At 40.7% G+C, this 27775-nt stretch overlaps 2 protein-coding genes and 1 non-coding gene across 4 annotated transcripts; all 3 read left to right on the forward strand.

Annotated features, from left to right (window-relative positions):
• Positions 1 to 3850: 3850 nt before the first annotated feature.
• LOC124037746 (inhibitor of growth protein 5-like) lies at positions 3851 to 8937 on the forward strand. Of its 2 annotated transcripts, XM_046352761.1 has the most exons (8): positions 3854 to 4002; positions 5321 to 5392; positions 5534 to 5700; positions 5805 to 5916; positions 6012 to 6111; positions 6207 to 6342; positions 7541 to 7602; positions 7723 to 8937. In XM_046352761.1, exons 1-8 carry the CDS (start codon positions 3966 to 3968, stop codon positions 7760 to 7762), a joined length of 726 nt encoding a protein of 241 aa, XP_046208717.1. In that variant the 5' UTR covers positions 3854 to 3965; the 3' UTR covers positions 7763 to 8937. The 2 variants fall into 2 exon arrangements, with proteins under 2 accessions (XP_046208716.1, XP_046208717.1); XM_046352760.1 differs by lacking the exons at positions 7541 to 7602; positions 7723 to 8937 and adding an exon at positions 6849 to 7533 and having other exon boundaries at positions 3851 to 4002.
• Positions 8938 to 11980: 3043 nt separating this feature from the next.
• On the forward strand, positions 11981 to 21963 carry LOC124037748 (serine/threonine-protein kinase PAK 2-like). Its single transcript, XM_046352763.1, has 15 exons — positions 11981 to 12203; positions 15446 to 15778; positions 17254 to 17360; positions 17515 to 17662; positions 17759 to 17790; positions 18097 to 18222; positions 18326 to 18458; positions 18576 to 18639; positions 18719 to 18767; positions 19027 to 19139; positions 19313 to 19430; positions 19631 to 19730; positions 20055 to 20251; positions 20410 to 20547; positions 20729 to 21963. The coding sequence occupies exons 2-15, from the start codon at positions 15589 to 15591 to the stop codon at positions 20813 to 20815; spliced, it is 1602 nt and encodes a 533-aa protein (XP_046208719.1). The 5' UTR covers positions 11981 to 12203; positions 15446 to 15588; the 3' UTR covers positions 20816 to 21963.
• A 1884-nt stretch (positions 21964 to 23847) lies between these two features.
• Positions 23848 to 23918, forward strand: trnag-gcc. Its single transcript has one exon. It is a non-coding gene; the product is annotated as a tRNA-Gly (tRNA).
• Positions 23919 to 27775: the final 3857 nt, after the last annotated feature.

A 27775-nucleotide genomic window follows, 5' to 3' on the forward strand; every position in this document is an offset into this window, starting at 1 on the left:
CCAGATAGCAGATGTTCTGAAAGAGCTGCAAAACCTGGACCCGTACAAATCAACTAGGCTTGACAATCTGAACCCTCTATTTCTGAAACTGTCCGCCACCATTGTCGCAACCCCTATTACCAGCCTGTTCAACCTCTCTTTCATATCGTCTGAGATCCCCAAGGATTGGAAAGCTGCCGCAGTCTCTTCAAAGGGGGAGACACCCTGGACCCAAACTGTTACAGACCTATATCCATCCTGCCCTACCTATCTAAGGTCTTCGAAAGCCAAGTCAACAAACAGGTCACTGACCTTCTCGAATCCCACCGTACCTTCTCTGTGCAATCTGGTTTCCGAGCCGGTCACGGGTGCACCTCAGCCACGCTCAAGGAACTAAACGATATCATAACCGCCATCGATAAAAGACAGTACTGTGCAGCCGTCTTCATCGACCTTGCCAAGGCTTTCGACTCTGTCAATCACCATATTCTTATCGGCAGACTCAGTAGCCTCGGTTTTTCTAATGACTGCCTTGCATAGTTTGTCTAATAGTGAAGACAAACTATGAAATAACACATATGGAATCATGTAGTAACCAAAAAAGTGTTAAACAAATCAAAATATTTGGTATATTTCAGATTCTTCAGAGTAGCCACCCGTTGCCTTGATAACAGCATTGCACATTTTTGACATTCTCAACCAGCTTCATGAGGGAACCACCTGGAATGCATTTCAATTAACAGGTGTACCTTGTTAAAAGTTCATTTGTGAAATGTCTTTCCTTCTTAATGCATTTGAGCCAATTAGTTGTGTTGTGACAAGGTAGTGGTAATATACAGAAGATGGCCCTATTTGGTAAAAGAGCAAGTCCATATTATAGCAAGAACAGCTCAAATAAGCAAAGAGAAACAACAGTCCATCATTCTTTTAAGACATGAAGGTAAATCAATCCAGATCAAGGTAAATCAATCCAGATAATTTCAAGAAATTTGAAAGTTGCAAAAACTATCAAGAGGACCACCACAGGAAAGGAAGACCCAGAGTTAGTAAGTTCATTAGTTACCAGCCTCAAACTGCAGGCCAAATAAATGCTTCACAGAGTTCAAGTAAGACATCTCAACATCAACTGTTCAGGCCTTCATGGTCAAATTGCTGCAAAGAAACCACTATTAAAGGACACCAATAAGAAGAAGAGACTTCAGTAGGCCAAGAAACACGAGCATTGGACATTAGACCGGTGGAAATCTGTCCTTTGGTCTCAGTCCACATTTGATATTTTTGGTTCCAACCACTGTCTTTGTGAGAACCAGAGTAGGTGAACGGATCTCTGCATGTGTGATTCCCACTGTGTAGCATGGAGGAGGTGGTGTTATGGTGTGGGGATGCATTGCTGGTGACACTGTGATTTATTTAGAATTCAAGGCACACTTAATCAGCATGGCTACCACAGCATTCTGCAGCGGTAGCTCCCTTCAGTAACCACGAGCACAACCGTTCCTTGATTTTAACTGGCGGCTTTATTCTGTAGTTTTAGTCAGAATTATCACCTTCCGTGAGAACTATAAAGTAAATGAAAAATACAGTTAAGCACACTCTTACAACCTTATCTTACGAGTGACTTATTAGCTTGGTATAACTCTGAAGTGCTTACATAACAGTTTTGTCATGTTCTGTCCATCTTTCGTATGTGTTTTCCTTGTTTTAGTGTTGGTCAGGACGTGAGCTGGGTGGGCATTCTATGTTGTGTGTTTGGTTAGTCTATTTCTATGTTTGGCCTGATATGGTTCTCAATCAGAGGCAGGTGTTAGTCATTGTCTCTGATTGGGAACCATATTTAGGTAGCCTGTTTTGTGTTGGGTTTTGTGGGTGATTGTTCCTGTCTCTGTGTTTTGCACCAGATAGGGATGTTTTTGGTTTTCCACGGTTATTGTTTTGTAGTGTTCATGTTTTTATTAAACATGAGTCAATATAACCACGCTGCGTTTTGGTCCTCCTCTACTTCACCACAGGAAAACCCTGACAAGTTTAACCGGCGTTATAACGGGTTCAGATTAAACACATGAATAAAGGAACAAATACCTAATTGGCTGCTTATTACAGAAGGGAGGAAATCAAACTTCACACTTATTATTCCTGGCATGAATTCACACTTCATCCTAACATACACTCTTCAACCTTTATGAACTACACCCGATGACATGAAAACTTAGCTAACGCAGCGCAGGATTGCCTTCCCTCAAAGTGTGTTGCTACAATAAGGATCCCCGTTACAACAGTATTAGCTACGTAGTTCCGCTTGTATTATCATTTCCCCCGCACAGCATACACATAAACAATTCAAACAAAAGACAACGACATAACCTGTAAGTCTAACTGTCAGTTACAGGTTTTAAGCTTAATGGGACTTTCATTTGTTTTTCAACAGGACAATGACCGAATACACCTCCAGGCTGTGAATGGGCTATTTGACCAAGAATGAGAGTAATGGAGTGCTGCATCAAATCACCAAATCAAATGTGGGAATTCCTTCAAAACTGTTGAGAAAGCATTCCAGGTGAAGCTAGTTGAGAGAATGCCAAGTGTGTACAAAGCTGTCATCAAGGCAAAGGGTGGCTACTTTGAAGAATCTCAAAAATAAAATATATTTTTAATTGTTTAACACTTTTTTGGTTACTACATGATTCCATGTGTTATTTCATAGTTTTAATGTCTTCACTATTCTACAATGTAGAAAATAGTACAAATAAAAAGATAAACCTTTAATGAGTAGGTGTGTCCAAAGTTTTGACTGGTGCTGTATATACATTTTGACTGAAACCAAATCGAAACTGTAGATGATAATGGACCTACAAGCATTTCGCTACACTCGCATTAACATCTGCTAACCATGTGTATGTGACAAATAAAATTTGATTTGATTTACATTCATGTAGTTTGACTGTGTCCAGCTGGCCAATAATCACTGATATGAAAGCTATACAACCCCCCCCCCCCCCCCACATATTTTGACAGCAAGGAAATATAACACATTTTCTGTGTTGTCCTCCAGACGTCGTTGAAGACCGAATGGGGCAAAATTAGTTTGACACCACTGGCCTAAAATGACCTAAATACCTATACAGGCGTTGTAAGATGTAAGACCTGTCTAACAATTGAAATACATGTCCACAAAGGCGAAAGGCAGGCAGGAGGAAGCCTGATCTCCCTTCCGCTTTTGTGGACATGTATTTCAATTGTTAGACAGGTCTTACGTCGCCTGTATAGGTATTTTAGGTATCAGCTAACCACATCCAGAATATATATATATAAATTCTCCCCAATTTCGTGGTTTGTCAGTCGCGTCACCTCGCCTTAGCTGTGGAACGTACCATAATGCTGCATTTAAAGCAACTGGTAACTCTGAAATCTCCGACTTCCGAGTATTCACGACAACTGGGAACTCTGAAATCTCCGACTTCCGAGTATTCACGACAACTGGGAACTCTAAAACAAACACACAAAAAACAAGCTCCGACTGGGAAAAAATCTATTTGAACGGTCATCCAACTCGGAATCAAAGTCGGAAACTCGGCCATCTTTCTAGAGCTACAACTTTCCGATCTGGAGATCACCGATGTCATGAAAGCACCAGGAACTTCTCCCACAATTTGACCTCTGATGTCACATACTAAGAAATTACCCCAATATTAGCGTTTGACATTTTTGTAATAACAAAACCTTAATTAAAAAAATATCTTAATATGGGTTTTGAACACTTTGTTTATAAGCATGATCGCTAGCTGTACTTGTAGTTTACGGTTGACACAGCTTGTTTTTCAAAGCACGTGAATGTATCCAAGTCGTATTTACACAACATAAGTAAATATCACCTTCCTACTTGGTTATGAACGCAGCATATGCTAGCTAACTTCAGGTAGGAAAAATGTGCCTGTGTTTAGCTAACGTTACTTGCTAGTTCGCTAGCCCTGTAAACTAACAGTGAAAAGATGGCGACGGCAATATACCTGGAACATTACCTTGATAGTGAGTATCTACCGTTAGCTAACTTAATTTGATCCGTTGTGTAAATTGTCTTCATACATTTCCAATCTTGAGTTTTTCGGTCACGAATTTCTTAGTTAGCGACGTTATAGCCAAGCAAGTTGTCTATTATTGATATGAACGTTACGTTTTCGGCACGACTAACGTTAAAACTAGCTAGCAAACTGTCTTTGTTTTTGTTAGCAGTCTAGTAACTCGCTAGGACATTGGAGTTGTAGATTCGATTAAATGCTTTACATTGTTGGCCTTATCTAACGCATTGCATAAATTGTAGAGAAAAGGGGTTTAAAACAAACTAAAACGAGGGCTGTTTTCGGCTTATTTAGCTACTGGTAACGTTCGCAGCAAGCCAACAATAAGGTGTTGTTCTAGTTAGCTAAACGGCTAGGTTTAATTTATTTAGGGTCTCAGTTATCCATGATCATAAAATGTACTTTGCTCTAGTTAGATGGCGGGGAGGGGAAGTATACACGGGCCGCGATGTTTAATTTAAAAGTGCGTCACAAGCACAGTTTCACTCACTGGGTCTCACTTCCGCCAAACTTTAAACATGATCTTGTTTTCCAGGAAAACATTTAGGTTGAACTTATTTGGTAGTACAGATGTCATGATCCAGCTAACATTATCCATTTTGATGTGGCCACCTGTTATTTGGTAACGCTCATCAGACTACATTCAGTGTAGAAAATAAGTACAAGAACCATTTGCCTAGTAAATAAGAGTGAATACCAATTATTGGTGTCGTCTGAAACAAAGCACTGCAACAACTTGGAAAGTTTCCTATCAATAGATGTTGCTGAATTAACTGTACTGGTTGTCTGTGGTTGGTCCTTCCGCTGGTCGAAATGTTATATTCACAGACTTTTTAGAGTACATGTACTGCCTTAACATTTATATTCCCTGCCACATGCGCAACACCATGTAAACACCTGCAAGACGTTGGTTTGGGCACGAGCAAACAAATATTGATTGCCACAGATGTACCTGTGTTTTTTAAAGACCTTTTAATAATACTTTCCTGTGGATATTTTGTCTAAAATTTCCACCAGCTGAAGGACCAATCCGCGGACAATCGGCAGAGTAATTATTCTACATTGGTGACATACAAGGGACGTTGAGGTTTTTTCCCTATGTAAATGTGCGTGGCTATGCAGTACAGGCAATGGAAATCATCGCCAAAATGCTGCAAAGAGCCATGAGCTGTCAGCTGTGTGTTACCATCAAATCGTATCTTGTTCTCATTATGAACTATTGTAGTTACTGAATGACTGCTCTTAACAATCATGATCCATTCCCCCAGGTATTGAGAATCTGCCTTGTGAACTACAGAGAAACTTTACACTGATGCGGGACCTGGACAATAGAACTGAAGGTACAATACTGCACAAGAAATACATTTAAAATTGTATTTGTTTTGATCACTTGATTTACCACATGGTTTCATGCCCCATCAGTATTGTATAGTTCAGCATCTTTCATTATCCAGTATAAAAATGTTTCTGCAATTATGTAGAGAAAAAAGGAGAGATCGACAAGCTGGCAGAGGAGTACATCTCAAGTGTAAGGAACTTGGCTTCGGAACAGAGGGTTGAGCACCTGCAGAAGATCCAGAGTGCTTACAGCAAGTGCAAAGAGTTCAGCGATGACAAAGTGCAGCTTGCAATGCAGACATATGAAATGGTCAGTGCTCCAAACCTGGCATATGAGTACATAAAGATGTGTCAATACTTTCACTATTGGTCAATGGATAATGCAAAACCAATCTAATTGTGTGCATGTCATAGGTGGACAAGCATATCCGCAGGCTGGATGCAGACCTGGCCCGATTTGAGAATGAGCTGAAGGAGAAGCTGGAAGTGAGCGGCTATGAAAGTCCAGAAGGAAGAGGGATAAAGAGTAAGCAGGGAGACTGTTGGTGGGAAATAGTTCTACAGCACATTTACGACAGGTAAACTAACTTCCATGTCCATTGCTGTGAATATCTGCTTCAGAGGGTGAAGGTCAGGGACTAAGGGAGAAGCGAGGACCCAAGGGGAGAGGAAGGAAATCATCGGATGAGGATTCTCCCAGGAAGAAAAAGCTTAAAAATAGGTATTGAAAAGGTTTTACAAGCAAGTACTATTTACGTGCGTCTGCCTGGTTCTCACTCTCCCTTAATATAATTTACCATCTATTAACGTCTGTAGCCCAGGATTGAGTTCTGCTCTCCTGCCAATGCAACCGTCAGATGTTTTGGACATGCCAGTTGATCCCAATGAGCCAACATACTGCTTGTGCCATCAAGTGTCATATGGAGAGATGATTGGATGTGATAACCCTGATGTAAGTTTTTATTGGGTATTGGTTGTCTTGTTATTCAAAGAATGCTTTGAAATTAGTGCTATTCTCAGGACTCAAAAAAAAAAGTATGTTGTGTTAAGACCATAACATAAAATGTAGGTGCACCAGAAAATATTTGTTTAATTTAGCCTAAATTATTTATTTTACCTTTATTTAACTAGGCAAGTCAGTTAAGAACAAATTCTTATTTTCAATGACGGCCTAGGAACAGTGGGTTAACTTGCCTGTTCAGGGGCAGAACGACAGATTTGTACCAGAACGACAGATTTGTACCTTGTCAGCTCAGGGGTTTGAACTTGCAAACTTCCGGTTACTAGTCCAACGTTCTAACCACTAGGCTACCCCATAAGGTATATATTAATTTCTAGCTACTTTTATGCCCTATAAAACTGATGTTCCAACCCTGTAAAGCCATTTGTATATCATAAAAGTTAAAATGTGGTTTAGGTTTCTACATTTTAATGTTGTCTTCATACCAAATTTGTCTGTGTCCAATTGAGTGGTTTCACTTGTTGACCTTACTACAAAGCCAAAGGGGATTTAGGTTTCTACATTGTGTAAAAGCACTACTTATTGAGGTGCATTATATAGAAAATTGTACACTGTCTCTTTAAGAGTGTCAAGTTTATTGCTATATGATCATTGATTTCCTGAAAGAGCAATCCCTTTTCCAGCCAATCATCATTCAGGGCTCACACCACCCACTTAAAAATGGTAATTAAGTAACCAGGCTGTTAGATAGCTAGCTAACGAGGTTACATGACTGAACAAGGTGTAAGCAAGTGGTTTAGGAACAGCCAGCAAAATGTTTTTTGAATGTCTAGCCAATTCATGATAGGAGGAATAAAACATTGCACCGGTAATATCTTTTTACCTTTTTGTGCTAGAAACAATCGGTTTTCGCTGTAGTAATGGTGTAACCATGAAAGTAACAAATCTGCACACGCTTTTATCCATGGGGCACTCGAAAACAATGGTACAGCGAAGCCCAATCATTATAACAATTATCTGTGTGATTGATTTTTCTAGGCGCACAGCGCTCCCAAAATTAAAATCTCAGGTCGCACATGAAAATGTTCACACTGTAGAGCCCTGGGTATTCTCTATAGATTCTACAAGTTAATCAAAAGAATACTGAAATGTTGATGTCTTTTTACCAGTGTTTTTATTTTTCAAACAGTGTCCAATTGAGTGGTTTCACTTTGCTTGTGTTGATCTTGCTACAAAGCCCAAAGGAAAATGGTAGGTGAATCTTTTACAATTAGTTAATGAAGTGTATTATATATGTAATTAAAAGCGAATGAATTTGGGAATGTTGATAACATGCATTGCCTTTTTGTACTTTTATTTTGTCTTTTTCAGGTTTTGTCCACGGTGCACCCAGGATAAGAAGAAAAAATGAGATATATTTCTTTAAAGTACTTTTCTATAAATATGTATTTTGCCTATGTAGTAAAATAGTGTAATATATTTACAAAATTATTTCCCTTTCTATGATGGCCGTGCATACATATTATGGTCTAAATACAAAGCTTTTTTTCAAAGTACTTGAAATATGTAAACATATATAGTTTTTGTATTTTACAAACAAATTCAACAGCTGTTGATAACACCATTTTTTTCATGGTTTAGTTTCCATCTTTTATTCTGTCCTCACTTAAATATTAGGGCCAGTGTTAATATCTCATTTGTGTCTACATTTTAGTTACCTAGCTACCTCTCGGATTCAACCACATGCATATACTGCAATCTTGAATCCTGCCTAAAAATCTATCTTAAACCAAGCAACCACACATAAAAGTTCACTCCGTCCAGTCTTTGAGTAATAAGCTGTCTGGTAAAAGGTGCACTATATTGACTATCAAAAGCATTTGCCCACTCTTGAATGTGTTATGGTGATAATGATCAGACATTTAGGAAGGGACTGGTATCTCTTTACCAACATAACCAGCAAGCGTTAATGCACTTTGAATAAAAAATCAGCTGTTCACCACTAATGATAAACAATTTAACAATCACTACTCCCTAGATAAAGTGAACATAGTGCAAGCCATATTTTTATTTGTGGGGAATGGCTTTCCAAAGATCTTTATTCACGCTGCTGTAAAGTACAAATGAAAGACAAACATTGTAAGAAATTGAAGAATAATGAAACAGGTTAATGATTCTGCGCTATTCACTGGAACCAAAGTCCACTGCTATTGCTTTTGAATATTTTGTTGACCTAAAATATAGAATGTGGAGAATTTTATTATAAAGTTATTGCATGTTTTTAAGGTTGACCATAAGCAATTATGCCACTTATTATTCTAACCATACACAAAATAATATTGTCCTTTGATGTACAATGTTGATAAGGACATGTGACAATTGTGACTTCCTTTCCAAAGATCTTTAGTTTTTATTCATTGTTTTGGGAGTTTTAGGGTTTTAGCATAACTTTGTTTGTTTTTTTCAACTGTGAATATATCAATCTTGTACAAGAATAATGTTGTTAAAATGGAGAAAGGTCCAAGGAGCCAAAGTATTTGTGTTTTGTACATGCCAGTGTTTCATATCAATAAACATTTACAACTATTCAATAGTATGTCCAGTTGAATAGCAAGCGTCTTTACTGACATTTTCAACCTCTCTGACCAAGTCAAATCAAATTTTATTGGTCACATGCAATGTTATTGCGAGTGGAGTGAAATGCTTGTGCTTCTAGTTCCAACAGTGCAGCAATATCCATCAAGTAATATCTAACAATTCCACAACAAATACCTAATACACACATCTAAGTAAGGAATGGAAATAATCTATTAATATATGGATGAGCAATGTCAGAGCGGCATATGTTAAGATTCAATAGATAGTATAGAATGCAGTATATACAGTTAAAGTCGGAAGTTTACATACACTTAGGATGATTTTCACCACTCCACACATTTCTTGCTAACAAACTGTACTTTTGGCAAGTCGGTTAGGACATCTACTTTGTGCATGACACAACTAATTTTTCCAACAATTGTTTACAGACATTATTTCACTGATAATTCACTGTATCACAATTCCAGTGGGTCAGAAGTTTACAAATACAAAGTTGACTGTGTCTTTAAACAGCTTGAAAAATTCCAGAAAATGATGTCATGGCTTTAGAAGCTTCTGATAGGCTAATTGACATCATTTGAGTCAATTGGAGGTGTACCTGTGGATGTATTTCAAGGCCTACCTTCAAACTCAGTGCCTCTTTGCTTGACATCATGGGAAAATCTAAAGAAATCAGCCAAGACCTCAGAAAATAAATTGTAGATCTCCACAAGTCTGGTTCATCCTTGGGAGCAATTTCCAAACGCCTGAAGGTACCACGTTCATCTGTACAAACAATAGTACGCAAGTATAAACACCATGGGACCACGCAGCCGTCATACCGCTCAGGAAGGAGACGTGTTCTGTCTACTAGAGATGAATGTACTTTGGTGCGAAAAGTGCAAATCAATCCCAGAATAATAGCAAAGGACCTTGTGAAGATGCTGGAGGAAACGGGTACAAAAGTATCTATATCCACAGTAAAACAAGACCTATATCGACATAACCTAAAAGGTCGCTCGGCAAGGAAGAAGCCACTGCTCCAAAACAGCAATAAAAAAGCCAGACTATGGTTTGCAACTGCACATGGGGACAAAGATAGTACTTTTTGGAGAAATGTCCTCTGGTCTGATGAAACAAAAATAGAACTGTTTGGCCATAATGACCATCATTATGTTTGGAGGAAAAAGTAGGAGGCTTGCAAGCCGAAAAACACCATCCCAACCGTGAAGCACAGTGGTGGCAGCATAACTTTTTTATTTTATTTCACCTTTATTTAACCACGTAGGCTAGTTGAGAACAAGCTCTCATCTACAACTGTGACCTGACCAAGTTAAAGCAAAGCAGTGCGACACAAATAGCAACACAGAGTTACACATGGAATAAACAAACATACTGCCAATAAAACAATAGAGAAAAAAGTATAGATACAGTGTGTGCAAATGAGGTAACATAAGGGAGGTAGTAAAGAAGCGGGGAAATTAGTGGTTTCTGTGGTAGCATTAAGTGTGCAGGTGGAGCAATTGAAGTTGAGGATTCCTGGTGTTTGTGGTGCCCACGGTTTGGTGCGACGCAGACCCAGTAGTGAGAGGGATGAAACAGAGGAGTCACTGTCAGTCCTTTTGAGTTTTGAATCTCAGTTTTTACATGATAAAGTCATGTTAGGATATATCAATTATCCTGTTAGATCTTGTGTGCCAGAGCCACTGCAGTGTTTCTGGTGCAACATTTATGGTCATGTCATGTGTGTAGGAGGGAGATTCGAAGATGTAGGAAGTGTGCAGGAGAGCTTGTGTAATTTCGGTGTTGTAAAAGTTGTATGTGTCAACTGTAGGGGTGCCCATGTTTCTGGGGATCAGAAGGTTCCGGTGCGAGAGAGGCAGGTAGAGGTGGCCAGAGGCAGTGAATAAAGTAGAGGAAGATGGGTTGAGGGTGAGTGATCCCTGTGAGTAGTGTATATGTGCCAGCACAGAGAGAGAGGCCAGTGAGTAGTATACTATACACTACCGGTCAAAAGTTTTAGAACATCTACTCATGACAGCTAGGCACACTCTTGGCATTCTCTCAACCAGCTTCATGAGGTAGTCAACTGGAATGCATGTCAATTAACAGGTGTGCCTTGTTAAAAGTTAGTTTGTGGAATTGCTTTCCTTCTTAATGCATTTGAGCCAATTGGTTGTGTTGTGACAAGGTTGGGTGGTATATAGAATACAGCCCTACTTGGTAAAAGTCCAAGTCCATATTATGGCATGAACAGCTCTGCTGCAGAGAATAAGTTCATTAGAGTTACCAGCTTCAGAAATTGCAGCCCAAATAAATGCTTCAAAGAGATCAACTAACAGACACAACATCAACTGTTCAGAAGAGACTGCGTGAATCAGGCCTTCATGGTCTGATTGTCAAATTGCTGCAAAGAAACCACTACTAAAGGACACCAATAATAAGAAGAGACTTGCTTGGACCAAGAAACACGAGCAATGGACATTAGACCGGTGGAAATTTGTCCTTTGGTCTGGAGTCCAAATGTGAGATTTTTGGTTCCAAACGCTGTGTCTTTGTGAAACGCAATGTGGATGAACGGATGATCTCTGCATGTGTATTTCCCACTGTAAAGCATGGTGTAGGGGGTGTTATGGTGTGGGCTTGCTTTGCTGGTGAAACTGTCTGTGATTTAGTTAGAATTCAATGCACACTTAACCAGCATGGCTACCACAGCATTCTGCAGCGATACGCCATCCTATCTGGTGTTGGCTTAGTGGGACTATCATTTGTTTTTCAACAGGACAATGACCCAACACACCTCCAGGCTGTGTAAGGACTATTTCACCAAGAAGGAGAGTGATGGAGTCCTGCATTAGATGACCTGGCCTCTACAATCCTCGACCTCAAACAAATTGAGATGGTGTGTGATGAGTAGGACCGCAGAGTGAAGGAAAAACAGCCAACAAGTGCTCAGCATATGTGGGAATTCCTTCAAGACTGTTGGAAAAGAATTCCAGGTGAAGCTGGTTAAATAGCTACCGCACAGTAGGTGGCAGCATGCACAAACAAAATGCCATGATACCAAAGAAGAAGAATCCACCCGGTCGACAAAGAATGACGAAAAAGTTATAGGAACTGTTGAAATCATACATTGGTTTACTCTGTATATTCTGTAAACTCTACTTCAAATCTTTATATTTTTTTAAATGTAAATTTAACGTATGTACAAATTAAAGCTTTCACAGCGTCGAGGATTTGGACCAAAGTTTTCTGTTGTGTATGGAGTCTGTCTGGTGAGTTGCGAGTCGACATCATTGGCTAGCAAATAAAATACCCGTAAATTATTACCGGCACCGAGAAAACGCGCTATCTAGCTAATGTCGTTATGTTGCTTACCAAATGTACATCTGTATTGTCAAGCAGGGTTCCTTATTGTCTGGCGTTCGTCCTTGGAGATAAACTGGTTTGTTAATCTAGCCCTAGCAATAACAGCGCAAGCTAGCTAATTCACACTTCTAATGTTGTTAGCTAGCTAACTATATGCAATTAACGTTAGCTAGCTGGCTGACTGAACTCCGGACAACTGTTAGCCTAGCTAACTTTAGGTAGCTAGCTGGCTAACTGAACTCCAGATAACTGTTAGCCTAACTAGCTTTAGGTAGCTTAGTTGAATAGGTAAAATTGTTAGCTAACTAGCCTAGACTTAATATCTTCTTGAAATCAGGCTTAACTATTTAGCTAGGTTCACCTGCAAGTATTACGTTTGATCTGATCTTTCACAGTGACTCTAGAATGCATTTTCCATCTTGGAAATGCACGTTTGGAAGTCATAAGGGGGTGATCTAGTTCCCTACTGTGTTGCACATTTCAGAAACCTTGACCTAACATTAGGTCAATGGTAAATAAAATAAAATGTTTATCCTTTATTTAACTAGGCCAGTCAGTTAAGAACAAATTCTTATTTACGATGATGGCCGAGTGAGAGAATTGATATGTATTCCTCTACTTCTCTCCTTCCTGACTAGCTGAAGTTAATGGTCTGAAAGGTGATTATGATGATGGTCATGATCATACCCAGTCGATTTATTGTGTTTCTCGATAGTCTGACATGGATTCCGCTCTTCATGTCCTCTCGTTCATCTGTGCTGGTCTGAGAAGATGGATACATGTGAGAAATATAGTGGACATCCTTTTGTAATGAATTGGCGTTCACCTGGTCACTTCTTTTACATCATAGATGGAGATGACAAAGGATATAATGAAAGGGAGACCATTACATGCTAGTAATGTGGCTGCTTTTTGTGATGCGGCTTCTCAACCCAACCCTCCCTGTTGTTGATCTCTACTACAGAAATGATTAACCCTCTAAAAACCCACCATTGTCTGCACTTCTACTGCCTTTCTTAGCTCTGTATCCAACACCTTTCTGAAAAATGACAGTAATTACTGTTGAGGGACATATAATCAATTCTAGACCTACCTATTTTCTTGCCCAGTCCCTTCCTATTGCCTCTGCAACACACCCATCCAGTGTTGTTCTTCCTATAATTACAGTACCGGTCAAATGTTTGCACACACCTACTCATTCAAGGGTTTTTCTTAATTTGTTTTACTTTTTTCTACATTGTAGAATAACAGTGAAGACATTAATACTATGAAACAACACATGGAATCATGTAGTAACCAAAAAAGTGTGAAACAAATTAAAAGTAGCCACCCTTTGCCTTGATGACAGCTTTGCACACACTTGGCATTCTCTCAACCAGCTTCATGAGGAAGTCGATTCTAGATTTAATTTTGGATTGGAGATGCTTAATGTGAGTAACCAAAAAAGTGTTGAACAAATAGATTCTTCAAATAGCCACCCTTTGCCTTGATGACCGTTTTGCACTCTCTTGGCATTCTCTCAACCAGCTTCACCTGGAATTCTTTTCCAACATTCTTGAAGGAGTTACCACATGCTGAGCACTTGTTGGCTGCTTTTCTTTCACTGCAGTCCAACTCATCCCATACCATTTCAATTTGGCTGAGTTCTGATGATTGTGGAGGCTAGGTCATCTGATGCAGCACTCATCACTCTCCTTCTTGGTCAAATAGACCTTGCACAGCCTAGAGGTGTGTTTTGGATCATTGTCCTGTTGAAAAACAAATGATAGTCCCACTAAGCACAAACCAGATGGGATGGTGTATTGCTGCAGAATGCTGTGGTAGCCATGCGGGTTAAGTGTGCCTTGAATTCTAAATAAATCACTGTCACCAGCAAAGAACCCCCACACCATAATACCACCTCCTCCATGCTTCACAGTGGGAACCACACATGCAGAGATCATCCGTTCACCTACTCTGGGTCTCACAAAGACACGGCTGTTGGAAACAAATCTCACATTTGGCCTCATCAGACCAAAGGACAGATTTTCACCGGTCTATTGTCCATTGTTCATGTTTCTTGGCCTAAGTAAGTCTCTTCTTATTGGTGTCCTTTAGTGGTGCATTCTTTGCAGCAATTTGACCATGAAGGCCTGATTTATGCAGTCTCCTCTGAACAGTTAAGTTGTCTGTTACTTGAACTTTGTGAAGCATTTATTTGGGCTGCAATCTAAGGTGCAAGTAACTAATGAACTTATCCTCTGCGGCGTAGGTAACTCTGGGTCTTCCTTTCCTGTGGCGGTCCTCATGAGAGCCAGTTTCATCATAGCGCTTGATGGTTTTTGCAACTGTACATGAACAACTGCAACTGCACTTTCTGTATTGGCTGACCCGTAATGATGGACTGTTGTTTCTCTTTGCTTATTTGAGCTGTTCTTGCCATAATATGGACTTGCTCTTTTACCAAATGGGGGGCTATCTTCTGTATACCCCAACCTTGTCACAATACAACTGATTGGCTCAAATGCATTAAGGAAAGAAATTCCACAAATTAACTTTTAACAAGGCACACCTGTTAATTGAAATGCATTCCAGGTGACTACCTCATTAATCTGATTGAGGGAATGCCAAGAGTGTGCAAATCTGTCAAGGCAAAGGATGGCTACTTTAAAGAATCTCATATAAAATATATTTTGATTTGTTTAACTTTTGTTGGGTTACTACATGATTCCATATGTGTTCATCATTTTGATGTCTTCACTATTATTCTACAATGTAGAAAATAGTAAAACAAAGGAAAACCCTGAATGAGTAGGTGTGTCCAAACTTGACTGGTACTGTATGCGTATGTTTCGAGGGTGAATGACGATGTGTGCTATGATAGGAAATCTGCCCTAGTTTATATCTCTGCATAGTCATAGGGGAATGCTGAAAACATGCCAGAGAGAAAATGAGTTCTGACAGAGCAATCTTCCTGTCTAGATAAAGGTGCTCCTCTGTGGTGTAAAGTCAGTTTCACCTCAAGATAAACATGAACCGGTTTACAACCATAAAACCGGACTGCCTCTTCTAAATCAAATACCACCTAATATGTTATGCAATGTGCATGTGCTCTTGTTCACCTGTCATTTTTGTGGTTAAACTGATTATGTCTCCGTTTATCTTGCAGATATCACCCCATGCTCTCCTTCTATTCTGATTCCCATTCCTGATCTCTCTGACCCACCTCTGTCTATTGTGCACATTAGTGCTTTCTTTCCTCCTGTCTGTCTCTTTGTTACCCTCTTTCTGTCCTTCCCGCTCCCTGCGGCCATGTGTGATAACGGGGATCCAGAGGACAAGCCCCCAGCCCCCCCAGTCAGGATGAGCAGCACCATCTTCAGCACCGGCTCCAGCAAGGACCCGCTCTCAGCCAATCACAGCTCTAAGCCCCTGCCCTCGGTTCCGGAAGAAAGGAAACCCCGCAACAAGATAATCTCAATTTTCTCAGGAGCAGAGAAAGGTGAGACGCGAGTCCATAGAGGTGGTGCTCTGGCAGGGTATCTAAAGCAGTGGTTTCCCAACCTTTTTCGGTTACTGTACCACCAACTGAATTTTATTCTGCCCAGAGTACCCCTGAAGTACCCCCTCGTGCATTATACCAGTAGGCCTATGGTCTCATGAGTCTTCTCAAGTACCCCTGGTGGATAGGCCCAGTACCCCCTGAGGTCCTAGTGTCCCTGGTTGGGAACTGGACGGAGTGGGTGTGGATCCAAATTTTCTGGACCATCTTACAGACAGCCAAAGGTCCCGAAGCTTCTGCACAAATTAGATTCTGCTCATGTTTGATCAAAGCTGAATAAATGTCTGCAAGATCACACGGTAATGATCTCATTCTACATAACAGTACCGAATAGAATAGTATTACGCAGGGATGGGGAACTGGCAGCCTGTGGGTTTTGAAGTAACTTAGATCAATTCCCTCAGTCGGGGTCAGAATAGTTAGAATAGTAGAATACACAAGGTGCAATTTTGAAATTTGGTTGTGCATCAGCAGTTTTACTCTTATGTCAGTCAATTAGCCCATGTCTGTTAAAATGTGTTAGCTGGCAGTTTAACTTAAGATAACTCAACCATGACAACAAGTTAAACTATCAGCCGGGGGGCCCCCATTGATTTTTATTAGTCAGTCTCACTCGGATATCATATTCAAAACTGCGACCATTTCATTTCACCCTATTGTAAAATGTGTAGAATTGCAGGATTACAGTATTTTGTGGCCCCCTCTCCCTTCAAAATTGCTGATCCCTGGTATAATTTTATTGGAATACAAAAAACACCTAATTTCTTATAAGATTTTAGGATGATTGTGCGAATGGTCACATTTTTCTGTCATGCCCACGCCACTAGACAAAATAAGTGCTTTGATTGGAACTAAACACGAGCTATGCTCAAGTTAACATAATCTGCTCTAAAATTAGCTCTCTGTACATAATTCAAAACACTGTATAGCTCAAGAAGATCTAACCTAAATGCATATCTCTATGAACCTGGTTGAGATCAAATGGTTGGTATGCAGATGCTGCATGGATGTTTCATGCACCTCTAGAACTTGAACATCTAGAACTTGAAAAAGTATTACTCACAATTGACAGTGAGAAATGTGAAAGTAGAGATGCATGTGCAGAATGTGATTCGGATCTTCAGCTCTGGGGGGAAAAAAAGATCCAGGGGGCTGGATGGGACAGTTACCTATGGAGCCACAGCCTCAGTCATTTTTTCAAAGGTGCATTAAGAGGCTACATTTCATTCAGTGTATCTTAGTTCAGAACCAATCCATTTTATGTTAGTTTCCATCTGTATGGGTCAGACTATCCAGTGACGGGAGCAGTTGAGTTTCGCTCTTTCCAATTTCAGTCTATCCGTTGTTATATCTGATTACATTTCATCACATTTATTAACAGAGAATGTAATGATGGTTTATTTGATGACTTTCAGGTGGTAGAAAGAAAGACCGGGACAAAGAACGACCAGAGATCTCTCCTCCTTCAGACTTTGAACACACTATCCACGTTGGCTTTGATGCTGTCACTGGGGAGTTCACTGTGAGTAAGGGTCACTTTCGTCCGACTTTTCAACTCTTATTCCAGGGATACTCAAATCCCAGCCTGGAGGACCGTAGTACTGCTTGTTTTTGATTCTACCAGAGTTAGTTGATTGACCCCTGACCCCATCTCTTTGTATCCTCCTCTCTGATAGGGCATGCCAGAGCAATGGGCACGGCTCCTCCAGACGTCAAACATCACAAAATCAGAGCAGAAAAAGAACCCCCAGGCTGTTCTCGACGTGCTCAAATTCTATGATTCTACAGGCAACGGCCGCCAGAAATACCTCAGTTTCTCCTCTGGTGAGCTTTCTCATGGATGACACTTTGCTGTTTTCTAAGATTGTTATAGACTCTTTCAAGACTGCAATTATTTCCCTCTCCCTTTTCATTTTTTAGAAAAGGATGGTTTCCCTGCAGGACCCCACTCTGTAAGTACTGACTTCTTTCTAGTTATTACTTCAAAATCTGTCATTCTGCCCTTGTTGTCCGTGTGCGAAAGATATGGATGTCGATTAAGACAGCCCCCCGCACCTCTCTGATTCAGAGATGTTGGGGTAAATGTGGAAGACACGTTTCAGTTGAAGGCATTCAGTTGTACTGACTAGGTATCCCGCTTTCCCTTACTAGCTACCTGAATACTATGGGGCTGGGATTTTTTGGTCCTTGACCATATTTATAGCACCCCTGAAAGGATGTGTGGGCTATATATGAAATGTCTATCTTTTCTGCAATAGCCGGTCAAAAAGGGCACGGAACCCTCATCGATCAGTATCAAGGACATTGATGATGATGATGATGATGATGATGATGATGAAGCTCCCCCACCCATTGTGGCACCACGTCCAGAATACACTAAGAGTGTGAGTAATTTTGACGGGAGCTCATCTGAATTTTCTTTTGCTCTTGCTCACAATCGCTCATTCCCTCATTCTTATTTATTTATTGTGTGTGTTTCTGCTGCAGGTTTACACTCGCTCCGTCATTGACCCCATCCCTGCTCCAGCCACGTGTCCAGATGGAGACGCAGCCTCCAAGGCTCTAGACAGACAGAAGAAGAAGGGCAAGATGTCAGACGAGGAGATCATGGACAAACTGCGTAAACACACTACATTTCTTACAATACCAACACGACAATTTTACTGGTAGTTATTAATATAACTTTCTTGTCAGGAGAATTTAGTATTGGTCTGTATAACTTTATCTTTGCCCACAGGAACTATTGTCAGCATTGGAGATCCCAGAAAAAAGTACACAAGATATGAAAAAATTGGACAGGGGTAAGTTCATTTGAAGGTGGTAATTGGGGTGTATTGTGTGTGTCCAAGTTATTAAAAATATGTAACCGTCTCCACACAGGGCTTCAGGGACAGTGTTCACAGCCATTGACGTCGCCACTGGACAGGAGGTAAAAGGGGAATTAAGGGTTGTCATTGGTTGACTGACCGGGGATGGGTGGATTGAGGAGAATAGTAAATGGTAGGAGACCTAGAGAGCTGAGTAATGATGTTCAAAGTGCGGCAGAGACTAGATCCAGAGAGACAGAAATGGGGAAAGCATTTGAAAACTGTAAGCCTGGCAGGAGTTGAGAGATTGCAGGATAACTAATCACACCCATTTTACAGGATAATTTTGAACCTGTCCTTATTTCTGTCTGTTTCTCACAGGTGGCCATTAAACAGATCAACCTACAGAAGCAGCCCAAGAAGGAGCTGATAATCAATGAGATTATGGTGATGAAAGAGTTAAAGAATCCGAACATTGTCAACTATGTAGACAGGTAATGGAATGGTCAAATATATAATTAAGCTTAACAGCACTAACTTTGGTGTAGGTTTGGCACCCCCAACTTAACTTTCTGGTGATGGTGGAACACTACTGGGTGTACGATATTGTATAATACAATATACCCTAACAACCTCTCCGGCTTTGGTGTCTGTGTGTGTTTGTTAGTTTCCTGGTGGGAGAGGAGCTCTATGTGGTGATGGAGTATTTGGCTGGTGGTTCACTGACTGATGTGGTGACAGAGACCTGCATGGACGAGGCTCAGATAGCTGCTGTCTGCAGAGAGGTGACCAGCTCTTATACGGCACACTGCATTAACCTTGACCTGTTTACCCTTTACCCTTTAACAGTGGCTGGGTGGGTAACTTGTGTGTTCACATTTAGAGCCTTTATTTTATGTGGAAATATTGACCGTTGTTTCTTCATCCCCTCTCGCTCCATTGCGCTCTCTCTCTTTCTCTCTGCCGTTGGTTTCCCCATCTGAAGTGTTTACAAGCACTGGAGTTCCTTCATGCGAACCAGGTCATCCATCGTGACATCAAGAGTGACAACGTGCTACTGGGAATGGATGGCTCTGTCAAGCTCAGTGAGTCTCCCTCTCCCACTAAACACCAGGCTAGCCATGGCCTATGTAGAGGAAGTAACAGCCCTAATAGTTGGGGGTGGAAATGTACCTTATTGAAAGTCTGCGGGTATATGGATTCGCTTTGATGTTGGGAAACTGTTCTATATTCATATTTATAGCTGGAATTTGCCATCTGCATCCTATGAAAGAAAAGTACCAATTTGGCAAGGATAGTTAACAAATGACTATTACAAGCTGGTGCTACTGTTTGTACTGCTACCCTTCAGTCCCTCACTAACATATGTCTCCATCTCTCTGAATTCCACCTCCCTTCTCTCTGTGCAGCCGATTTTGGTTTCTGCGCCCAGATCACTCCAGAGCAGAGCAAGCGCAGCACCATGGTGGGTACGCCTTACTGGATGGCTCCTGAGGTGGTGACCCGGAAAGCCTATGGGCCTAAGGTTGATATCTGGTCACTGGGCATCATGGCAATTGAGATGGTCGAGGGGGAGCCTCCATACCTCAATGAGAACCCGCTAAGAGTAAGTGAACCAAAGAGCAGCATCCTCCTAAAATTCTATTGCTTTCTTTTACTATATCACAGTGCATCAAAAGCTAGTTCCATAGTGATACTGACATGGATGTAACATACTTTTCCAGCACCTCACAGTTCTCCTCTTCCCACTCTCCTCTCCCCCAGGCACTGTACCTGATTGCCACAAATGGGACTCCAGAACTTCAGAACCCAGAGAAACTGTCTCCCATATTCAGAGACTTCCTTAACCTCTGCCTGGAAATGGATGTGGAGAAGAGAGGTGGGGGCAAAGAGCTGCTGCAGGTGATGACCCATCCTATCTATGGCTTCCTTTGTGATTTGCTCTTCTACTCTTGTGTCAACTTGACTGGTTTGATTTGGCTGTATATACTCCTCCATCATTACCCTGTCTGCATGTACTACAATAGAGATGAGCTTCAAAGTTAACCCTTTACTCTCTTCTCCTTCTCTTCTTTTTGTCTAGCATCCCTTCCTGAAGCTGGCAAAACCCCTGTCTAGTCTTACACCTCTAATCTTGGCTGCTAAGGAGGCCATGAAAGGCAACCGTTAACCGAACAAATAGAACATACAAACAACGCTGTGCCAGATCTGTGCCAACTGTTTAGGTTTTGTGCCAGATAATAGGCTGTGACACCACTATGCTCCAGTCTGATAAGCCCTGACAACCCTCACTGTGAAGGAGACCAAAAACATCCAGAACACTACCCACCGCTGGCCATATGAACTCTGATTCTCACTCAAATCTTTGAAGACTTTATTTTGTACAAGAAAACATTGGCGGTGGGTCACGTTGGGGCTTAATTTGTATTTAACATGGAATGAGCATAGCTATCTAGTTCCTACTTTTTGGAAGAAATATCACTGCCTTGAATGCAAAACATTGCCCAATGCAGGGGTAGGCAACCTCCTGTTCCAGGAGTGCCACAGGTACTTCAGGATTTTGTTCCAACTAGGCACCACACCCGAACAACTGAGCTAAGTTCAGTGATTGCCAAAATTCAACACACCTGGTCTTCCAGGTCGGTTAAATCAAAAGCATGAAGTTCCTGCGGCACTCCAGGACTAGGGTTGCCTACCCCTGGCCTAATGTATTGTTGATTGTGTCATGTTGGTTTGTTTCTCCATTTTTACTGTCATTGTAGTTTCCTCTAACGCTAGTTAGTGTCCTCTTAATCATTTTGATACTTGAATTTCATGTGTCCTGACTGATCATGTTATGGGCCTATCATTTAATGAAAACTGTTATTCCACCTGGTGCCCGATTTAATCTTTGGATTATTCTCACATTTGTTATAGGAAAGACATTTCAAAACATTTCCATTATTACAGTGAATGTGGTGATATTGATGATGATATAGGGTTGCCTCATTTGGCAGTCTAACCAGTGATTTCCTCTTGTATCATTAGCCTCTTCTTGGTAGTGGAGGTGCAATTTATGGACAAATTCAATTGTAGAATGACAGGGTTTATTCTAGCTTGTGCCGATTTTCTTTGTTCTTATTAAAAATGGAACTATTGTACATGTTGAATTCTGTACTTTTTGTCTAATTCAGTGCTGAAGCTAAGAAGATATGGATGTCAGGCCAGGTAGCTTTGTAGGCTAAAGAAGGCAATGTATATTTACTGTTTTTTTCTATTTGAATAACTAACAATCTGATAATTGTCTGCAAATTCTAGTAAATGCAGCTGTTAATTTTGTCCTTATTCTTCATTTATTATTATCTGTATACCATGATTCTTAAATGGAATGGAGATGTGTGAAAGGCACACTAAGATACCATCCAAGAGTGGGCTCAAGGAATGATACTCCATGAGAACATCATTTTGTAGCTATTAAATTTGGATCAAAAGACAAAGACATTTGTTTTTCATAAAACACCTTATGATTTTGGTTGTCTTAACTCATGCCTGTATATACACTCCCCTCCATATGTATTTGGACAGTGAAGCTAACATTTTTGTCGCTTTACTCCAGCGTTTGAGATTTGAGTTCAAATGTTTTATATGGGGCAACAGTAAAAGGTGACTATCTGTATTTGAGGGTTTTACCTTTAGAAATGAAAGCACTTTGTGTATCTAATCGTCCCCACGCCTCCCACATGAAGTCATAAGTATTTGGACAAATTGATTTCTAGTGTATCAAGGTAGTCAAAGGTTTAGTATTTCGTCCCATATTCCTTGCACACAATGACTACATCAAACTCTACAAAGTCGTTGGATGCATTTGCAGTTGGTTTAGTTGTGTTTTGGGTTATAAAATAAAAGCTGACATTCTGTACTGTCACCTAATCAAGGATCTTCAAAATCTAGGATTATTAGATTTATCCCCGGGCACAGAAAGCTCCACCATTTATTAGGCCTACTTTTTAGAAAACAATTATTTTACCTGGGCTACAACACAGCGCAATGAGGAATGTATTCTTGTTATCAAGTGAATACACAGTTATTATACACTGCAGTGATGTAGGCTAATATGAATAACCACTCATACTTCCTGTTTTGTTTCATGCCAAAGTAACTGCATAGGCCTGATTATGCAACCGCGTGGGTCTATTCTCCACAATTTAGAAGGTCCAGAAAGGTACATTAGCAGGCCACTCGTTTGGTGTTGGCCTATTTTTTTCAGGATGTAGCTGGTGTTAAAATAATAGGCTTACTATCAAAATAATAGGCTTACTATCAAAGAAATATGCATTCTCCTTCCAACTCCACTCCTGTTAGGCTACAGCATTATCTTCCATTCAACAAGCTTCAACTCTCCAATAGTCTAATAGTAGTAGGAGGAGCAGGACGAGGTGGAGGTCGAAATAAGTGTCCAACAAGCTGTAAAAGGAATAGCCATGGCAGCGGAGAGGCCAGGTGCGTAATTGCGCAACAGAACAATGAAGACAGACATACTCGAAGTAGCCTATAGCTACTAAAGTTAGAAGCGTATGCATATTATCCCATAATTTATAAGCTTAATGTTAGGCTTAATAATGCGGTGAATATATCCAGTCAATTTACACAGCGAAATAAAAACAAGTATATCAGATGAAATCATAGGTAGCTGCCTACACTGTGCGCTCCCAGAGCTATGGTATGCAGCTTGAAATGCTACCCAATTTTTTCAGTTTTTATACCATCCAAGAAATGTATCCCACGTAGGCTACAACAACACAATGTAATGAATAATGTTATTATTGTTTTCAAGTGAGTACAAAACTCTACTCTATGCTGTAAACTGCAGTCAATAGCCCAAGGCATTTGAATGACTGCTCAAAAACATGCATATTCATTTCAAAATAACTACATCGAGCCTGCTTAATTGGACAACCATTCGGGTCAGTCATGGGTTCTTTCTCTGCAGTTTAGGTCCAGACACATTAGCAGGACTGTATAATATGAGGTATTTTGTCATGAAGTATAAACATGTTAATGCAGGGATTTGTAGTTTCTGCGTTTGGCTTCCATGTTTTCATAAAAATGTTTGAGAATGAGATGAATGAACATGTTTTCCTACTACAACAGTTATTACTACATATTCGCCAAATACCGTATTATAATACTGTTAATAAATCTTGCTTTTCTACAAAATAGTAAGCATTGGTGGTTCAGTGGTAGAATTCTCGCCTGCCACGCGGGAGGCCCGGGTTCGATTCCCGGCCAATGCAACGATATGTTTTGCTTCCATTATCCACTTTATTTTCCTTATCTGTTCTTCACTCTTTTTGTAGCATGTTTACCCACTCTTTAAAAATGTGTATCATGAGTTGAACAACTAGCTAGCTAGTATTGTTGATTAATATTATAAAACTACACATTTTTTATATTTTTTATTAACAAATATCAACAAAAAAAAGAATAATGCACATGCATTATTAAATGTCACATGCAAACAAGCATACATACAAACTATTTACATTGCCAGGAATCCTAAACAAACATATTAATGAATTATATAACATGTTTTAATAGCCTTTTTGTTTTTCATTTTAGTTAAAGTACTGCCATACTGTTTAAATGAATTTATAAAGCAAAAAAAGTTAGGTTTTGAATTAGACCATTTGCATTTGTGAATATGAAATTGACCTAGTATTATTAGCAGTTTAATTAAATATACTACATCTTTATCTATGTCAGAATTCCTGAAATAAATCATTATATCAAAACCATTAAATAGTACAAGCTGTCCTATTTTTTTTGTAACAAAATTCTGTATGTCAATCCAAAAAAAACTTTATAAATACAGGCAAAAAACACATTGAAAATGGTCTCCTTCTCCATTCCACAGAAATCACATTTATAGTCAATATTCAGCTTGAATCTTTCCAAAACATGTTTCACAGGATAAATTATATGTAACATTTTAAAAATAAACTTCCTTTACCTTGTTACTGATACAATATTTGTTCTCAATTTTCCATTCCCCCATTGTATATCACCATAGATATTTGACCAAAATAATCTTGCTGAGGGAATTGTAGTATCACAAACAATCAAAAACAATTGCATACTCGTTCGGGGTTATCGGAATTTTAAACTTATCAAGAAATTCCCTATATGAGAGTAGATATCCATCCTCATTCAGTAACTGACCAACCAAAATAATTGTATTCTCAAACCAGTTACGAAAAAAAAAGACTTATTTTTAAATCATCTATCTTTGTTGTTCCATATAAAGTATCTGTGAGGGGAAAAATTGTGTTTATACGCTAACATCCAAGATAAAATTTCTTGCTTACAGAATTTGGCCAACTTTACTGGGATTTTATCAACATCAAAATGACATTGAAGCAAAAAATTCTAAACCACCAACAGTCAAATAAATACTTAGGGAAGACATTCCAAATACTGTTCTGGTTATTAACATACTTCAGAATCCAATTTATTTTAAAAGTAGTATTTAGAGTATTGAAATCTAAAACCTCAAGACCTCCTTGTTCTTGGGTATTAGTGAGAATATCTTTTCATTTACATTTACATTTAAGTCATTTAGCAGACGCTCTTATCCAGAGCGACTTACAAATTGGTGCATTCACCTTATGACATCCAGTGGAACAGTCACTTTACAATAGTGCATCTAAATCTTAAAGGGGGGGGTGAGAAGGATTACTTATCCTATCCTAGGTATTCCTTAAAGAGGTGGGGTTTCAGGTGTCTCCGGAAGGTGGTGATTGACTCCGCTGTCCTGGCGTCGTGAGGGAGTTTGTTCCACCATTGGGGGGCCAGAGCAGCGAACAGTTTTGACTGGGCTGAGCGGGAACTGTACTTCCTCAGTGGTAGGGAGGCGAGCAGGCCAGAGGTGGATGAACGCAGTGCCCTTGTTTGGGTGTAGGGCCTGATCAGAGCCTGGAGGTACTGAGGTGCCGTTCCCCTCACAGCTCCGTAGGCAAGCACCATGGTCTTGTAGCGGATGCGAGCTTCAACTGGAAGCCAGTGGAGAGAGCGGAGGAGCGGGGTGACGTGAGAGAACTTGGGAAGGTTGAACACCAGACGGGCTGCGGCGTTCTGGATGAGTTGTAGGGGTTTAATGGCATAGGCAGGGAGCCCAGCCAACAGTGAGTTGCAGTAATCCAGACGGGAGATGACAAGTGCCTGGATTAGGACCTGCGCCGCTTCCTGTGTGAGACAGGGTCGTACTCTGCGGATGTTGTAGAGCATGAACCTACAGGAACGGGCCACCGCCTTGATGTTAGTTGAGAACGACAGGGTGTTGTCCAGGATCACGCCAAGGTTCTTAGCGCTCTGGGAGGAGGACACAATGGAGTTGTCAACCGTGATGGCAAGATCATGGAACGGGCAGTCCTTCCCCGGGAGGAAGAGCAGCTCCGTCTTGCCGAGGTTCAGCTTGAGGTGGTGATCCGTCATCCACACTGATATGTCTGCCAGACATGCAGAGATGCGATTCGCCACCTGGTCATCAGAAGGGGGAAAGGAGAAGATTAATTGTGTGTCGTCTGCATAGCAATGATAGGAGAGACCATGTGAGGTTATGACAGAGCCAAGTGACTTGGTGTATAGCGAGAATAGGAGAGGGCCTAGAACAGAGCCCTGGGGGACACCAGTGGTGAGAGCGCGTGGTGAGGAGACAGATTCTCGCCACGCCACACCTGGTAGGAGCGACCTGTCAGGTAGGACGCAATCCAAGCGTGGGCCGCGCCAGAGATGCCCAACTCGGAGAGGGTGGAGAGGAGGATCTGATGGTTCACAGTATCGAAGGCAGCCGATAGGTCTAGAAGGATGAGAGCAGAGGAGAGAGAGTTAGCTTTAGCAGTGCGGAGCGCCTCCGTGATACAGAGAAGAGCAGTCTCAGTTGAATGACTAGTCTTGAAACCTGACTGATTTGGATCAAGAAGGTCATTCAGAGAGAGATAGCGGGAGAGCTGGCCAAGGACGGCTCGTTCAAGAGTTTTGGAGAGAAAAGAAAGAAGGGATACTGGTCTGTAGTTGTTGACATCGGAGGGATCGAGTGTAGGTTTTTTCAGAAGGGGTGCAACTCTCGCTCTCTTGAAGACGGAAGGGACGTAGCCAGTGGTCAGGGATGAGTTGATGAGCGAGGTGAGGTAAGGGAGAAGGTCTCCGGAAATGGTCTGGAGAAGAGAGGAGGGGATAGGGTCAAGCGGGCAGGTTGTTGGGCGGGCGGCCGGCCGTCACAAGATGCGAGATTTCATCTGGAGAGAGAGGGGAGAAAGAGGTCAGAGCACAGGGTAGGGCAGTGTGAGCAGAACCAGCGGTGTCGTTTGACTTAGCAAACGAGGATCGGATGTCGTCGACCTTCTTTTCAAAATGGTTGACGAAGTCATCTGCAGAGAGGGAGGAGGGGGGGGGGATTCAGGAGGGAGGAGAAGGTGGCAAAGAGCTTCCTAGGGTTAGAGGCGGATGCTTGGAATTTAGAGTGGTAGAAAGTGGCTTTAGCAGCAGAGACAGAGGAGGAAAATGTAGAGAGGAGGGAGTGAAAGGATGCCAGGTCCGCAGGGAGGCGAGTTTTCCTCCATTTCCGCTCGGCTGCCCGGAGCCCTGTTTCATAGATAGTGAGGCTTGTTCCTCCAAATAAAATGATAAAGAATCTTATCTAAGTCCGTTACAAATTTAGGGGATAATTCAAGTGATAACGAGACATAAACCGATCTGGATAACTCTTCAGCTTTGGACAATAAAACCTGACCGTATAATGAAATATCTCTCAGCAACCAGAGGTCCAATATATTCTTTATTTTCTCAATAATGAGGTTAAAGTTAATTCACTCCTTTGTTTTTTATCCTTGCATATAACAATTCCAAGATAACCTTATCTTTAATTGGGATATCATATACTTCCTGTAAAACACAATCCTTGAGTGGAAATAAGACTGACTTATTGATATTAATAGGAAACTGCTTTAGAAACCTCATTCCTGTTTCTTAATAATATGGTGGTATCATCAGCCAGTTGACACAGTTTAAATTCATTGCGAAGTGCTGAAACACCTTGAAAATTCCCTTTCTTGATATGAAGAGCCATAATTTGAGTAACCAATACAAATACAAA

The sequence above is a fragment of the Oncorhynchus gorbuscha genome, linkage group LG06, assembly GCF_021184085.1.
Source record: "Oncorhynchus gorbuscha isolate QuinsamMale2020 ecotype Even-year linkage group LG06, OgorEven_v1.0, whole genome shotgun sequence".
NCBI lineage: Eukaryota > Metazoa > Chordata > Actinopteri > Salmoniformes > Salmonidae > Oncorhynchus > Oncorhynchus gorbuscha.